The 17,754-nt window shown below is 45.7% G+C and overlaps 1 protein-coding gene across 1 annotated transcript in view; it reads right to left on the reverse strand.

Moving 5' to 3' along the window:
* Window positions 1-526: 526 nt before the first annotated feature.
* The window catches only part of LOC311137124 (WD repeat-containing protein 47-like), a gene marked incomplete at both ends in the record, with an annotated part of 32,576 nt that continues 15,348 nt past the window's right edge, over window positions 527-17,754 (reverse strand). The window contains 8 exons of the mRNA XM_084171462.1: window positions 527-669; window positions 6,342-6,560; window positions 6,953-7,084; window positions 7,210-7,380; window positions 9,164-9,333; window positions 9,641-9,798; window positions 11,529-11,607; window positions 11,851-12,084. Coding sequence (XP_084027588.1) covers window positions 527-669; window positions 6,342-6,560; window positions 6,953-7,084; window positions 7,210-7,380; window positions 9,164-9,333; window positions 9,641-9,798; window positions 11,529-11,607; window positions 11,851-12,084 — 1,306 coding nt within the window. The remainder of the gene's footprint in view (window positions 670-6,341; window positions 6,561-6,952; window positions 7,085-7,209; window positions 7,381-9,163; window positions 9,334-9,640; window positions 9,799-11,528; window positions 11,608-11,850; window positions 12,085-17,754) is intronic.

Genomic DNA, 17,754 nt, shown 5'->3' on the forward strand with positions numbered 1-17,754 from the left:
GTGGACTGTGTGTTGTGCTTGTTGTGGCTTCCAGTGTTCCCAGTAACACCAGATTTAGGAGCTATAGTTTCCACGGTGGTTTCCAGTGTTCCCAGTAACACCAGATTTAGGAGCTATAGTTTCCACTGTGGTTTCCAGTGTTCCCAGTAACACCAGATTTAGGAGCTATAGTTTCCACGGTGGTTTCCAGTGTTCCCAGTAACACCAGATTTAGGAGCTATGGTTTCCACGGTGGTTTCCAGTGTTCCCAGTAACACCAGATTTAGGAGCTATAGTTTCCACGGTGGTTTCCAGTGTTCCCAGTAACACCAGATTTAGGAGCTATAGTTTCCACGGTGGTTTCCAGTGTTCCCAGTAACACCAGATTTAGGAGCTATAGTTTCCACGGTGGTTTCCAGTGTTCCCAGTAACACCAGATTTAGGAGCTATAGTTTCCACGGTGGTTTCCAGTGTTCCCAGTAACACCAGATTTAGGAGAGATAGTTTCCACGGTGGTTTCCACAGATCCCAGTGCCAGCCAGCAGTGTCATGGACACTGGGCCCAGAGTTTCACTGTCCTGTCTGCGGAGGAGGACAGGAAGGTGAGGTCGTGCGTGTGCCACCTACACTGGATGACCTTGTCCCCGTGCTCCGCCGCCACCGTCAGAGGAAGCTGCTTCGTCAGGTCACCTGGCAATTCATTAACAAACAAACCATGAGGCACGTGGACTCCACACTAAGTGTAAGGCTACATCACGATTCTCCACCCTTCTCCTGAAGTGTGCACTAGCACAATTTTGCAACGTAAAGATTCCCTTTCTGAACACTCGAGATGTGTAGTTCAGTTGCGTAGCTAGCATGACTGACTTTGTGCTAGCTAGCCAACGTTTAATTATGAAAGGAACTAAATGTACTGTAGCTACTGCCTGTTGGGTAACGTCCTGCTAGCTAGCTAACGTTACTGTAGCTAGCTAACGATAGATATTTGGCCGACTAGCCAGCAAGGTACTCTGGCAATGTTAGTTGTAGCTAGTCCGATTTAGTCACTTTTAGCCAACGGACACAATATTGTTACAGTCATTTTAAAAACTCAAGATATATAATATCAAAGTAACTCACGTTAACTGATTTTATCTCAGACAGTGGTGTGACGCATTAGTTAGCTAAACAACAGAGTAGCTAGCCCTGCCAATGTTTTTCTTACACCTGACCTGTTTTAAAATACTTACTTATGGGCCGTTTTTGATGTATTCCTAGAAAACATTGATCCGCTGTAGTTTACAACAATTATAATTTCTAAAGTTAAAGTTGGGAGAGTTATATTTGAGTGTTTCAGTGGAAGGTAAGTGACGGAGGCCCCACTCTCTCGCTTTGCCAGATGTTTAGTTTATTTTATTCCATCTCTCTTGCATTATTGTAGCCTTTTCTGTAGCCTGTCAACTATGTGTCTGTCTATCCCTGTTCTCTCCTCTCTGCACAGGCCATACAAACGCTTCACACCGCGTGGCTGCTGACACTAATCTGGTGGTCCCTGCGCATGACCCACATGGAGTTCCAGGTCTCCGGCAGCCTCTGCAACTGCCGTTCTGCGGCCAACAAGGCAGAGTTCATCTCAGCCTATGCTACCCTCCAGTCCCTCGACTTCTTGGCGCTGACGGAAACATGGATTACCACAGAAAACACTGCTACTCCTACTTGCTCTTTCCTCGTCTGATCATGTGTTCACGCATACCCTGAGAGAATCTGGTCAGCGCGGCGGTGGCACAGGAATCCTCATCTCTCCCAAGTTGACATTCTCTCTTTTCCCCCTGACCCATCTGTCTATCTCCTCATTTGAATTCCATGCTGTCACAGTCACTAGCCCATTCAAGCTTAACATCCTTGTCATTTATCGCCCTCCAGGTTCCCTTGGAGAGTTCATCAATGAGCTTGACAAGTTCCTTTATTGAGGATGGCTCACCCCTCACAGTTCTGGGTGACTAACCTCCCTACGTCTGCCTTTGACTCATTTCTCTCCGCCTCCTTCTTTCCACTCCTTTTCTCTTTTGACCTCACCCTCTCACCTTCCCCCCCTACTCACAAGGCAGGCAATACACTTGACCTCATCTTTACTAGATGCTGTTCTTCTACTAATCTCACTGTAACTCCCCTCCAAGTCTCCGACCACTACTTTGTATCCTTTTCTCTCTCGCTCTCCTCCAACACTCAGATATGTAATGTGCCGTCGCACTCTCTCTCCCGCTACTCTCTCCTCTTCCATCCTATCATCTCTTCCCTCTGCTAAATCCTTCTCCCTCCGATCTCCTGATTCTGCCTCCTCAACCCTCCTCTCCTCCCTTTCTGCATATTTTGACTCTCTATGTCCCCTATCCTCCCGGCCGGCTCGGTCCTCCCCTCCTGCTCCGTGGCTTGACGACTCATTGCAAGCTCACAGAACAGGGTTCCGGGCAGCCGAGCGGAAATGGAGGAAAAGGAGACTCCCTGCGGACCTGTCATCTTTTCACTCCCTCCTCTCTACATTTTCTTCCTCTGCTTCTGCTGCTAAAGCCACTTTCTACCACTCTAAATTTCAAGCCTCTGCCTCTAACCCTAGGAAGCTCTTTGCCACCTTCTCTCCCTGCTGAATCCTCCTCCTCCTCTTCCTCCCCCTCCCTCGCATTTATTAAGTCAAATGACACTGCTGGTCCTGCTCACACTGCCCTACCATATGCTTTGACTTCTTTCTCCCCCCTCTCTCTAGATGAAATCTTGCGACTTGTGACGGCCGGCCACCCAACAACCTGCCCGCTTGACCCTATCCCCTCCTCTCTTCTCCAGACCATTTCTGGAGACCTTCTCCCTTACCTCACCTCGCTCAGCAACTCATACTTGACCGCTGGCTACGTCCCTTCCGTCTTCAAGAGAGCGAGAGTTGCACCCCTACTCAAAAAACCTACACTCGATCCCTCCGATGTCAACAACTACAGACCAGTATCCCTTCTTTCTTTTCTCTCCAAAACTCTTGAGCGTGCCGTCTCTAGCCAACTCTCCTGCTATCTCTCTCAGAATTACCTTCTTGATCCAAACCAGTCAGGTTTCAAGACTGGTCATTCAACTGAGACTGCTCTTCTCTGTGTCACGGAGGCTCTCCGCACTGCTAAAGCTAACTCTCTCTCCTCTGCTCTTATCCTTCTAGACCTATCTGCTGCCTTTGATACTGTGAACCATCAGATCCTCCTCTCCACCCTCTCCGAGTTGGGCATCTCCGGCACTGCTCACTCTTGGATTGCGTCCTACCTGACAGGTCGCTCCTACCAGGTGGCGTGGCGAGAATCTGTCTCCGCACCACGTGCTCTCACCACTGGTGTCCCCCAGGGCTCAGTTCTAGGCCCTCTCCTATTCTCTCTATACACCAAGTCACTTGGCTCTGTCATATCCTCACATGGTCTCTCCTATCATTGCTACGCTGACAACACACAATTAATTTTCTCCTTTCCCCCTTCTGATAACCAGGTGGTGAATCACATCTCTGCATGTCTGGCAGACATATCAGTATGGATGTCGGATCACCACCTCAAGCTGAACCTCAGCAAGACGGAGCTGCTCTTCCTCCCGGGGAAGGACTGCCCGCGCCATGATCTCGCCATCACGGTTGACAACTCCATTGTGTCCTCCTCCCAGAGCGCAAAGAACCTTGGCGTGACCCTGGACAACACCCTGTCGTTCTCCGCTAACATCAAAGCGGTGACCTGATCCTGCAGGTTCATGCTCTACAACATTCGCAGAGTACAACCCTACCTTACACAGGAAGCGGCACAGGTCCTAATCCAGGCACTTGTCATCTCCCGTCTGGATTACTGCAACTCGCTGTTGGCTGGGCTCCCTGCCTGTGCCATTAAACCCCTACAACTTATCCAGAACGCTGCAGCCCGTCTGGTGTTCAACCTTCCCAAGTTCTCTCATGTCACCCCGCTCCTTCGCACACTCCACAGGCCTCCAGTTGAAGCTCGCATCTGCTACAAAACCATGGTGCTTACCTACGGAGCCGTGAGGGGAATGGCACCTCCTTACCTTCAGGCTCTGATCAGACCCTACACCCAAACGAGGGCACTACGTTCATCCACCTCTGGCCTGCTAGCCCCCCTACCTCTACGGAAGCACAGTTCCCGCTCAGCCCAGTCAAAGCTATTCGCTGCTCTGGCACCCCAATGGTGGAACAAGCTCCCCCACGACGCCAGGACAGCGGAGTCACTGACCACCTTCTGGAGACACTTGAAACTCTACATCTTTAAGGAACACCTGGAATAGTATAACAGTAATCCTTCTACCCCCCCCTTAAAATAAAAATAAAAATTAAAATAATATTTTGAGTGGTTGTGCCACTGGCTTTCATAAATTGAATGCACCAATTTTTAAGTGGCTCTGGATAAGAGCGTCTGCTAAATGACTTAAATGTAAAATGTAAATTCCCCATCATGTACACTACCAGTCAAAAGTTTTAGAACACCTACTCATTCAAGGGTTTTTCTTTATTTTTTACTATTTTCTACATTGTAGAATAATAGTGAAAACATCAAAACTATGAAATAACACATATGGAATCATGTAGTAACCAAAACATTGTTAAACACATCAAAATATATTTGTGATTCTTCAAATAGCCACCCTTTGCCTTGATGACAGCGTTGCACACTCTTGGCATTCTCTCAACCAGCTTCACCTGGAATGCTTTTCCCAACAGTCTTGAAGGAGTTCCCACATATGCTGAGCACTTGTTGGCTGCTTTTCCTTCACTCTGCGGTCCGACTCATCCCAAACCATCTCAATTTGGTTGAGGTCGGGGGATTGTGGAGGCCAGGTCATCTGATACAGCACTCCATCACTCTCCTTCATGATAAAATAGCCCTTACACAGCCTAGAGGTGTGTTGGGCCATTGTCCTGTTGAAAAACAAATGATAGTCCCACTAAGCCCAAACCAGATGGGATGGTGTACTGCTGCAGAATGCTGTGGTAGCCATGCTGGTTAAGTGTGCCTTGAATTCTAAATAAATCACAGACAGTGTCACCAGCAAAGCACCCCCACACCATAACACCTCCTCCTCCGTGCTTCACGGTGGGAAATACACATGCGGAGATCGTCCGTTCACCTGTCTTACAAAGAAACGGCGGTTGGAACCAAAAATCTCCAATTTGGACTCCAGACCAAAGGACACATTTCCACTGGTCTAATGTCCATTGCTCATGTTTCTTGGCCCAAGCAAGTCTCTTCTTCTTATTGGTGTCCTATAGTAGTGGTTTCTTTGCAGCAATTCGACCATGAAGGCCTGATTCACGCAATCTCCTCTGAACAGTTGATGTTGAGATGTGTCTGTTGAACTCTGTGAAGCATTTATTTGGGCTGCAATTTCTGAGGCTGGTAAGTCTAATGAACTTATCCTCTGCAGCAGAGGTAACTCTGGGTCTTCCTTTCCTGTGGCGGTCCTCATGAGAGCCAGTTTCATCATAGCGCTTGATGGTTTTTGCGACTGCACTTTAAGAAACTTTCAAAGTTCTTGAAATGTTCCGTATTGACTGACCTTCATGTCTTAAAGTAATGATGGACTGTCGTTTCTCTTTGCTTATTTGAGCTGTTCTTGCCATAATATGGACTTGGTCTTTTACCAAACAGGGCTATCTTCTGTATACCACCCCTACCTTGTCACAACACAACTGATTGGCTCAAACGCATTAAGAAGGAAATAAATTCCACAAATTAACTTTTAACAAGGCACACCTGTTAATTGAAATGCATTCCAGGTGACTACCTCATGAGGCTGGTTGAGAGAATGCCAAGAGTGTGCAAAGCTGTCATCAAGGCAAAGGGTGGCTATTTGAAGAATCTCAAATATAAAATATATTTGGATTTGTTTAACACTTTTTTGGTTACTACATGATTCCATATGTGTTATTTCATAGTTTTGATGTCTTCACTATTATTCTACAATGTAGAAAATAGTAAAAATAAAGAAAAACCCTTGAATGAGTAGGTGTTCTAAAACTTTTGACCGGTAATGTATTTGAAAGCTTTCAACTGGTGTTAGCATTGGCTAAAGGGAGTTTCCACCCTTGTCAAATCCACGAGAGTGAGTGGGAAAGTGCACACTTCAGGAGAATGGAGAATCGGGACAGAGCCTTGGAGAGATCTAGGGGGGAGGGATGCCAGTCAGGATGATGATTATGTCTACGTCTGACATCAGACGACATGAGCGAAGCAGTCAAGACAAAAAAAACTACAAGTAAACCAAACAAAGTTTTTCACAATAGAGAAAGCTGTTGTGTTACACAGTATATGAAACACTTTGAAAGCTGTGTTTGGTTTATGTGTGTGTGGACCAGGAGGTACCTTGCAGGTCAGTGATTATGACTTTGTTGTCGTAGGAACCCGTGAGCAGATAGTGTGCCTCGGGGGAGAAACGGACGGAGCGCACGTCGCTGGTGTGTGGGCGGTAAGTCTGCACCATCCGGCCTCCTCTGATGTCATAGAGCATGCAGCTGCAGTCCTCCTGGCCCGTTGCCAAGAGACGAGCGCTGGGGTCCACAGCCACCGAGGCCACTGCACTGCCTGAGAATACAATACAGGGTCTGTTCAGTAGGGCATGACGTAGCAAAACGCTTTGCAACAGGAAACACAAAATTTGTGTTCTTATTGGACAAGTTCAGTTATAAGCTCAACATCTTCACCCTACTGAACTCAACCCATTGGTTGTCATTTGTTTCAACTAAGGCTAAGGTGAACGCAAGTCCACTGACAATGCTATTAGTGCCCCCTTGTGGGTAAACTGAATCATTACACATACATATTTTGCAGCCTTCGGCTCAGTCTTGTCCAGGCAGATAAAGAAGACTGGGCAGAAAACAGAGTTTTAAACAGATGCTCATCACCATGTCTTGTCCAGTCGGGTCCAGTTGAACTGGTGTGCCAGTCATATTGCCAGGAACTAGTAGGATCCTTACCAGAGCCATGCAGGGCTGTCCCCACCACCCTCACACAGCTGGGCACTCTCAGGTCCCAGAAGCGGACAGTCTTATCCTGGGAGCCTGTGGCGATCATCCACCCCCCCCACGTGTACAGTGACAGGATGTGGCCTGGCAGAAGGACACATGGACACAGTATGAACGTCATGTTGGACACTGTCTAAATGTGCTTGTTCAAGTGTGTGTGTGTGTGTGTGTGTGTGTGTGTGTGTGTGTGTGTGTGTGTGTGCGCGCACCTGTATGCCCACTGAGAGCGTGTAGCCCCTGTCCTCTCTGGCAGTCAGTGGTGTAGATGTTACAGTCTCCGGCCCCAGCGCTGATCAGGATGGACCCTCCACTCTCTGGACCCTCCATGAACGCCAGGTCTCTGATGGTGCCGTCGTGCATACTGAACTCCAGGTCTGGCCCTGCAAACACACACATATACATACACACATACAGTCATGGCCAAAATTGTTGGCACCCCTGAAATTTTTCCAGAAAATGAAGTATTTCTCACAGAAAAGTATTGAAATTACACATGTTTTGCTATGCACATGTTTATTTCCTTTGTGTGTATTGGAATAACACAAAAAAAAAACAGGAAAAAAGCAAATTTGACATAATTTCACACAAAACTAAAAAAATGGGCCGGACAAAGTTATTGGCACCCTTTCAAAATTGTGGATAAATAAGTTTGTTCCAAGCATGTGATGCTCCTTTAAACTCACCTGGGGCAAGTAACAGGTGTGGGCAATCTAAAAATCACACCTGAAAGCAGATAAAAAGGAGAGAAGTTGACTCAGTCTTTGCATTGTGTTTCTGTGTGTGCCACACTAAGCATGGAGAACAGAAAGAGGAAAAGAGAACTGTCTGAGGACTTGAGAACCAAAATTGTGGAAAAATATCAACAATCTCAAGGTTACAAGTCCATCTCCAGAGATCTAGATGTTCCTTTGTCCACAGTGCGCAACATGATCAAGAAGTTTGCAACCCATGGCACTGTAGCTAATCTCCCTGGACGTGGACGGAAGAGAAAAATTGATGAAAGGTTGCAACGCAGGATAGTCCGGATGGTGGATAAGCAGCCCCAAACAAGTTCCAAAGAAATTCAAGCTGTCCTGCAGGCTCAGGGTGCATCAGTGTCAGCGCGAACTATACGTCGAAATTTGAATGAAATGAAACGCTATGGCAGGAGACCCAGGAGGACCCCACTGCTGACACAGAGACATAAAAAAGCAAGACTACAGTTTGCCAAAATGTACATGAGTAAGCCAAATTCCTTCTGGGAGAACGTCTTATGGACAGATGAGACCAAGATAGAGCTTTTTGGTAAAGCACATCGTTCTACTGTTTACCGAAAATGTAATGAAGCCTTCAAAGAAAAGAACACAGTACCTACAGTCAAATATGGTGGAGGTTCAAAGATGTTTTGGGGTTGTTTTGCTGCCTCTGGCACTGGGTGCCTTGACTGTGTGCAAGGCATCATGAAATCTGAGGATTACCAAAGGATTTTGGGTCGCAATGTAGGGCCCAGTGTCAGAAAGCTGGGTTTGCGTCCGAGATCATGGGTCTTCCAGCAGGACAATGACCCCAAACATACTTCAAAAAGCACCCAGAAATGGATGGCAACAAAGCGCTGGAGAGTTCTGAAGTGGCCAGCAATGAGTCCAGATCTTAATCCCATTGAACACCTGTGGAGAGATCTTAAAATTGCTGTTGGGAAAAGGCACCCATCCAATATGAGAGACCTGGAGCAGTTTGCAAAAGAAGAGTGGTCCAAAATTCCGGGTGAGAGGTGTAAGAAGCTTATTGATGGTTATAGGAAGCGACTGATTTCAGTTATTTTTTCCAAAGGGTGTGCAACTAAATATTAAGTTAAGGGTGCCAATCATTTTGTCCGGCCCATTTTTTGAGTTTTGTGTGAAATTATGTCAAATTTGCTTTTTTCCTGTTTTTTTTGTGTTATTCCAATACACACAAAGGAAATAAACATGTGCATAGCAAAACATGTGTAATTTCAATACTTTTCTGTGAGAAATACTTCATTTTCTGGAAAAATTTCAGGGGTGCCAACAATTTTGGCCATGACTGTATATACACACACACACACACACACACACACACACCGTCAGACAAAACAGATGACAAATGCAGACACATGAAAAATAACACTCACGCGCACACGGACAAACACACGCGCACACACACCTGTGGCATTGCAGGTTTCTGCGTTGAAGGGCAGCACTTTGACATATTTATCATTGGAGCCTGTGGCCAGCAGTTGTCCACAGTGACTCCAGGCCACACAGTAGATGGAACCCTTGTGGTGCTTGTTCCTTCTGAAGAGCACCACCGGCTGCTTGACTGGGCCTGGCCCACTAGTGGGAGACAAATCAAGGGAGAAACCATACAACAATTAACAGCCAATGAGCTTTAGGAAGCTTCATCTGTATTGCTTAAACCTGGTTCTTTCCAAACACCCTTGGTCTTTGAGACCAACGGTAAGTAGCAGGCATTTGTTCCAGCCCAGCATTAATACACTTAATCTGTGTATCAGGCTTGTCAACGCTGAGCTGGACCAAACACCTGCACACCCTGTAGTTCTCCAGCACCAGGGGTTTGTGAACACTGGGGTAGGAGCTTTGTTAGTTTTTGGGACTGGTCTGAGTATAGGTAGTTAGTTACCTTGTGTTGAGGGTGTCTGGGTAAGCACAGACGCGCAGGGTTTTGGAGTTGGAGCCCACGGCGTACAGCGCCCCCGTGGGGTGGAAGGCCACCGCGCGCAACGCCTGCGTGTCCTCCAGACTGTTCACAGCCACAAACTGGGCCTTGGGCTTCTCCATCTGAACACACATCAATCCATCGTGAATCAAATCCATCTTTTAAAGCCCTTTTTATACAGTGCCTTCAGAAAGTATTCACACCACATTTTGTTGTGTTACAGCCCGAATTCAAAATGGGTTACATTTATTTTCTCTCACCCACCTACACACGATACCCCATGTTTTTATGAATTTTAGCAAATTTATTGAACATACAGAAATATCTAATTTACATAACTATTCACACCCGAGTCAATCATTTGTAGGAGCAACGTTCGCAGAGATTACAGCTGTGAGTCTTTCTGGGTAAATCTCTAACAGCTTTCCACACCTGGATTGTGCAATATTTCCCATTATTAGTTTCAAATTTCTTCAACCTGTCAAATTGGTTGTTGATCATTGCTAGGCAACCATTTCCAGGTCTTGCCATAGATTTTCAAGTAGATTTAAGTAAAAACTAACTTGTCCTGCTGAAAGGTGAATTCATCTCCCAGTGTCTGGTGGAAAGCAAACAGAACTAGTTTTTCCTCTAGGATTTTGCTTGTGCTTAGCATTCAGTTTCTTTTTTATCCTGAAAAACTCCCCCGTCCTTAACGATTACAAGCATACCAATAACATGATGCAGCCACCACTATGCTTGAAAATATGGAGAGGGGTACTCAGTAATGTGTTGTAGTGGATTTGCCCCAAACATAACACTTTGTATTCAGGACAAAAAGTGAATTGCTTTGCCACATGTTTTGCAGTATTACTTTAGTGCCTGGTTGCAAACAGGATGCATATTTTGGGATATTGTATTCTGTACAGACTTCCTTCTTTTCACTCTGTCAATTAGATTAGTATTGTGGAGTAACTACAATGTTGTTGATCCATCCTCAGAGCCATTAAACTCTGTAACTGATTTAAAGTCACCATTGGCCTCATGGTGAAATCCCTGAGCGGTTTCCTTCCTCTCCGGCAACTGAGTTAGGAAGGACGCCTGTGTCTTTGTAGTGACTGGGTGTATTGATACACATCCAAAGCGTAATTAATAACTTCACCATGCTCAAAAGGATATTCAATGTCAGTTTTTTGTGTGTTTTTCCTGAACCAATCTACCAATAGATGCCCTTCTTTGCGAGGCATTGGAAAACCTCCCTGGTATTTGTGGTTGTATCTGTGTTTGAAATTCACTGCTGTTACACAAAATGTGGAAAAGTCAAGGTGTGTGAATACTTTCTGAAGGCACTGTATAAGTAGTTGTCACAAAGTTATTTTCAGTAACCTGGACTACACTCCAAAGAGCAGGCAGTAGGAGAAGCACAGTGGGCAGGAAAAACTCCCTAGGATGAAGATACCTAGAGAGGAACCAGGTTCAGAGGGGAGGTCCACTCAGAGGAACCAGGTTCAGAGGGGAGGTCCACTCAGAGGAACCAGGTTCAGAGGGGAGGTCCACTCAGAGGAACCAGGTTCAGAGGGGAGGTCCACTCAGTGGAACAAGGTTCAGAGGGGAGGTCCACTCAGAGGAACCAGGTTCAGAGGGGAGGTCCACTCAGAGGAACCAGGTTCAGAGGGGAGGTCCACTCAGAGGAACCAGGTTCAGAGGGGAGGTCCACTCAGAGGAACCAGGTTCAGAGGGGAGGTCCACTCAGAGGAACCAGGTTCAGAGGGGAGGTCCACTCAGAGGAACCAGGTTCAGAGGGGAGGCCCACTCAGAGGAACCAGGGGGAGGTCCACTCAGGGTTGAGTCTCTCAGTCCACTGGAAGCCTACCTTCTGAGAATTGTTGCGCATCGGGGAGCCGCCCGAGTCATCCTGAAGTGTAGGCAGAGGGGCCCTGTTCCTCTGAGCACTGAGGGAATCAAAACACATAGAGTTTTCATGTTATTGTGTACCAGTGGACTTACGTCAAATCCTCCCAAACAAGGGGACAATGCTGTATGGCTATTGTTTAGAACGGTGGTTCCCAAACTTTCCACCCCCAGTGACCACAAGGAAAACCTTGAGGGTCTCGGTGGATACTAATATTCCTTAACCACAGGAAGCATTTTAGGAAAACACAGATTCTTGTCTGGCCCTCTTCGTGACCACTCACCTATGAGTGTTCTGGACGGGGGACTCGTCGAAGGAGGGCATGCCCTGAGACCCTGCCATGAGAGGGGTGCTGCTGACCCCCCCCGGCTTGTCCCTGAGGGGGCCTGTCTCTTGGGTCTGGGTACTGGAGTCGGGTCCAGGGCTCCCGTTACACTGCTGGCTCACAGACTGGACCCCCCCCTCCTCCCCCACATTGTCCATCCCCACGTTCATCTCCTCCAGCTTCTGGATGGACCTGCACACACAGAGACACAGACACAGACACAGACACAGAGACAGAGACAGAGACAGACACAGACACAGACACCAGGGATGGGAGTCAGTGAAGCAGCTGATAGATTATACATTCTTCCACACTAACTAAAACACAAGCTCATTGAACTACTGTGACACAAATAAGACCACTAGATCACTAACCACAAATAAGACCACGAGATCACTAACCACAAATAAGACCACTAGATCACTAACCACAAATCAAATGCATGTATACCTCTGTCATTGTTATTAACACAATGGTAATTGATCAAATTAATTTTTGGAGCGTGTCAAAAAAGTTAATAAAGTATCTACGAATAAAATTATGAGAAGAATAATGGATGTATGGATTAAAGAAAGAACGTATACTTGGAGAGATAAAGCAGATCATGGATAGACAGAAAACTAAAGGAGGGATAGATGGAGGGGTGGAGGGCTGAAAGCAGGTATTATTTAACTTCTATAGCGCTTTTCATTACAAAAAGAAATCTCAAAGTGCATTAAAAAAAAAAGCAAAAACAAACAAGAATCAAATAATACAGATATATGACAGAGTAGAGGTATGGACTACGATTTTCAGCCAGAGTTGAACGTTTAGTGTTTCAAGCCTCCAACAGATGGAGCGACAGTCAAGATGGCGCCACCTAGCTGAAGCAGAGGGAAGAGGCCAAATAATGCCAGGTGAAAAGGATGTTGGGGTGATTGATTTTGATTAGTTTGATGGATAGAGGATGAAAGAATGTATCTGTAATGGAAGGATACCATAAGTTATGGATGGAAGGATGAATTTAGGTTAGAGGGGTTGATGGATGGATAGAGCGGTAGATTATAGATATTATGCAGTTGATAGGATTGAAAGGCTTACAGAGGCTAGAATGTGTGATGTCGTCGCTGATTTAACAATGGGAGCTTTAGAATGTTGTGGAAATACCATTAAAGTGGATAGGATACAAACACTTTATGACATAACGAAGTGATTCTCTGGTTCCGGAATGTTATTTTTCTTATCAGAATTGTTTTTCCATGAGCTCTAACCTTTCTTGGGCATATTTAGCTAGCTGTTTATTGAAACAAACAAGGAAGCTCATCTGTGTCAATCAAGAAGACATCAGCCTGTAAACTTTCAGAAGTTTGTTTTCTGCACATTTTTTACCCTTGTAAAATGAATCCCAGGGGAACTAGAAACCCTAGAGGCTCCCTGTATGTGGGAGACCTTCATCAGGATCCAAACAAGGCTATCCTCTATCAGAAGTTCAGCACCGCCGGAGCATTACATTCTATTAAGGTTTGCAGGGACAAAGCCACACATCGATCCCTGGGATATGCTTATGTCAACTTTCACCGGCAAGCAGATGCTGAGAGGGCTCTGGAGACATTGAACTTTGAAGTGGTCAAAGGAAAACCTATGCGCATCATGTGGTATCAACAAGACCCTACCATGAGGAGGAGTGGCGTTGGTAACATCTATCTGAACAATCTTGATAAGTCAATTTGCAGCAAAGCCCTGCACGACACCTTCTCCATCTTCGGAGACATCAGCTCATGCAAGGTGGTTTGTGATGAGAATGGCTTGTCAAAGGGTTATGGTTTTGTGCACTTCACAATCCAGGAGGCTGCTGATGGAGCCATTGAGAAACTGAACGGCATGATGCTCAATGAGAGAAAAGCGTTTCTCAGACCCTTTAAATCTCACGAAGAGAGAGAGAGGCTGAGAAAGAGCGAGAGGCGGAGCTTAGAGCCAGGGCCAAGGAGTTCACTTACCTGTTGATTAACAACTTTGGCAAGGACATCAACGAGGAGAAGCTCAGCGAGATGTTCAGAAACTATGGTGAGTGTTTGCCAGACGTGTGTCATATTATCTTGTGTGTTTAGTAGCTTTTTTATTGAGTCAAGGGTGATTCTGTCCATTTCAGGAGAAACCCAGAGCGTCAGGGTAGTAACTGATGACAGTGTCTGCGTTGAGAGGCATGAGGATGCCCAGAGGGTGAGTGATGCCATACATTACCATCACAGTCTAGATGTGGAATAGAGCTCAGTGTCTGTGAGTCCAGTGTCTCAATGGAGTATATCTGACCTCCTCAGGCAGGGGAAGAAATGAACGGGAAGGAGTTCAAAACGGGAGGCGGATCTATGTGGGCCGCGCCCAGAAGAAAGGAAAGAGCCAGACTGTGCTGAGACACACGTTTGAGAAGATGGAGGAGATGTTGGGTGAGTCTGATGTCCCTCTGTTCCATTTTCTTCACTTTACTAACATAATTCAGGAAATTGTAAATCCTGGGTCCTTACAGATGGTTTGCGTCTCCCTCCAGGTGTCCACAACAAGCGTCCCAGTCTGGCTGAGAGGAATACAGGCATGGAGAAAGACAACTCTGAGTCCCTGTGCTAAAAAGATGGATGAGGCAGTGGCTTTTTGCCTCCCAGTCGCTCCTTTTATGTGGAAGCTATAAAGTGTCTCATCTTGACACTTATCTCACCGGAGCAAAAATGGAATATTGAAAAATATGAAACTCTTTTAAAACGCATTGAAAAATTCATAAAGTATTTCTTTAAAAAAATGATTGCGTGATTGACCGTCTGGTCTAGATAAGGTTGAGCTAGCCAGGTATAACATCTACGATCACTGGATAGAAAGCAAGATGGCGCCGACAGACACGGTCACCCTGTTTCCAACTCCTAGACAACTGTGCAGTATTTGGCTTTTTTTGTGTTATTCCTTACACTATTTGCTCAGAACGTTTCTAGTATTATTTCCTACAGCCGAAAATAATTTTGGGACATTAGATTGGCGGTCACCAGTGACCATCCTTAGTGAATTTCATATACATAAAAAGTGAAACATAGAAATAAAGTCAACAATGAATTGATTAAAACACACTGTTTTGCAATGAAGGTCTACAGTAGCCTCAACAGCACTCTGTAGGGTAGCACCACGCTGTAGCCGGAGGACAGCTAGTTCTCACCCCCTTCCATAGACTTACACAGTAATTATGACAACTTCCAGAGGACGTCCTCCAACCTATCAGTGCTCTTGCAGCATGAACTGACATGTTGTCCACCCAATCAAAGGATCAGAGAATTAATCTAGTACTGAAAGCATAAGCTACAGCTAGCTAGCACTGCAGTGCATAAAATGTGGTGAGTAGTTGACTCAAAGAGAGAAAGACAATAGTTGAACAGTTTTCAACAAATACATTTCTTTAAAAATGAAGGAGAAGCAAGAGAGCGAGCTAGCTATATTTTGTTGTAGTTTTTTTCTTCACTTTCACTAGTCGCTAGTGACTACCCAAACACCCGGCTCAAACAGACACACAGTGCATTCGGAAAGTATTCAGACCCCTTGACTTTTTCCACATTTTGTTACTTTACAGCCTTATTCTAAAATTGATTAAATAATTTTTTCCCCTCATCAATCTACACACAATACCCCATACTGACGAAGCAAAAAAAGGTTTTTAGAAATGTTTACCAATTTATAAAAAATAGAAAACTGAAATACCTTATTTACATAAGTATTCAGACCCTTTGCTATGAGACTCGAAATTGAGCTCAGGTGCATCCTGTTTCCATTGATCATCCTTGAGATGTTTCTACAACTTGATTGGAGTCCACCTGTGGTAAATTCAATTGATCGGACATGATTTGGAAAGGCACACAGCTGTCTATATAAGGTCCCACAGTTGACAGTGCATGTCAGAGCAAAAACCAAGCCATGAGGTCGAAGGAATTGTCCGTAGAGCTCCAAGACAGGATTGTGTCGAGGCACAGATCTGGGGAAGGGTACCAAAACATTTCTGCAGCATTGAAGGTCCCCAAGAACACAATGGCCTCCATCATTCTTAAATGGAAGAAGTTTGGAACCACCAAGACTCTTCCTAGAGCTGGCCGCCCGGTCAAACTGAGCAGTCGGGGGAGAAGGGCCTTGGTCAGGGAGGTGACCAAGAACCCGATGGTCACTCTGACAGAGCTCCAGACTTCCTCTGTGGAGATGGGAGAACCTTCCAGAAGGACAACCATCTCTGCAGCACTCCACCAATCAGGCCTTTATGGTAGAGTGGCCAGACGGAAGCCACTCCTCAGTAAAAGGCACATGACAGCCTGCTTGGAGTTTGCCAAAAGGCACCTAAAGGACTCTCAGACCATGAGAAACCAGATTCTCTGGTCTGATGAAACCAAGATTGAACTCTTTGGCCTGAATGCCAAGCGTCACGTCTGGAGGAAACCTGGCACCATCCCTACGGGGAAGCATGGAGGTGGCAGCATCATGCTGTGGGGATGTTTTTCAGCGGCAGGGACTGGGAGACTAGTCAGGATCTAGGCAAAGATGAACGGAGCACAGAGAGATCCTTGATGAAAACCTGCTCCAGAGTGCTCATGACCTCAGACTTGGGGGAAGGTTCACCTTCCAACAGGACAACAACCCTAAGCACACAGCCAAGACAACGCGGGAGTGGCTTCGGGACAAGTCTCTGAATGTCCTTGAGTGGCCCAGCCAGATCCTGGACTTGAACCCAATCGAACATCTCTGAAGAGACCTGAAAGTAGGTGTGCAGCGACGCTCCCCATCCAACCTGACAGAGCTTGAGAGGATCTGCAGAGAAGAATGGGAGAAACTCCCAAAATACAGGTGTGCCGAGCTTGTAGCGTCATACCCAAGAAGACTTGAGGCTGTAATCGCTGCAAAAAGGTGCTTCAACAAAGTACTGAGTAAAGGGTCTGAATACTTATGTAAATTTGATATTTCCCTTTTTTTTATTTTGAATAAATTAGCAAACATTTCTAAAAAACAGTTTTTGCTTTGTCATTATGGAGTGTTGTGTGTAGATTGATGAGGGAAGAAAACAATTTCATCGATTTTAGAATAAGGCTGTAATGTAACAAAATGTGGAAAAAGTCAAGGGGTCTGAATACTTTCCCGAATGCACTGTGTGTGTGTGTATGTGTTTATCTATATATATATATATATATATATATATATATATATATGCTTTTTCTGAAATGTCTTAATTTAACTTTCTGGTTATTATTCATTTTTATTTTAGTCATTTAGCAGACGATCTTATCCAGATCGACTTACAGGAGCAATTAGGGTTAAGTGCCTTCCTCAAGGGCACATTGACAGATTTTTCACCTAGTCAGCTCAGGGATTCGAACCAGCGACCTTTCAGTTACTGGCCCAACGCTCTTAACCGGTTGAGTGTTAACCGCTTGGCAGTTTATTAGGTACACCACCCCATTCACGAAAAAATGGTTCGCTCCTACAGACAGTGAGTCATGTGGCCGTGGCTAGCTATATAAATCAGGCAGACAGGCATTGAGGCATTCAGTTACTGTTTGGTTCAATGTTAGAACGGGCAAAACTAGTGACCGAAGTGACTTTGAGTGTGATATGATTGTTGGTGCCAGGCGAACCAGTCCCAGTATCTCAGAACAGGCCGGCCTCCTGGGCTTTACACGCACGACAGTGTCTAGGGTGAATGGTGCGACAAATAAAAAAAACATCCAGTCAGCTGCAGTCCTGTGGGTGAAAACAGCTTGTTGATGAGAGGTCGAAAGAGAATGGCAAGAATCGTGCAAGCTAACAGGCGGGCCACAAACAGGCAAATAACGGCGCAGTACAACAGTGGTGTGCAGAACGGCATCTTGGAAC

The sequence above is a fragment of the Coregonus lavaretus genome, assembly GCF_964263955.1.
Source record: "Coregonus lavaretus genome assembly, chromosome: 11".
Taxonomy (NCBI): Eukaryota; Metazoa; Chordata; class Actinopteri; order Salmoniformes; family Salmonidae; genus Coregonus; species Coregonus lavaretus.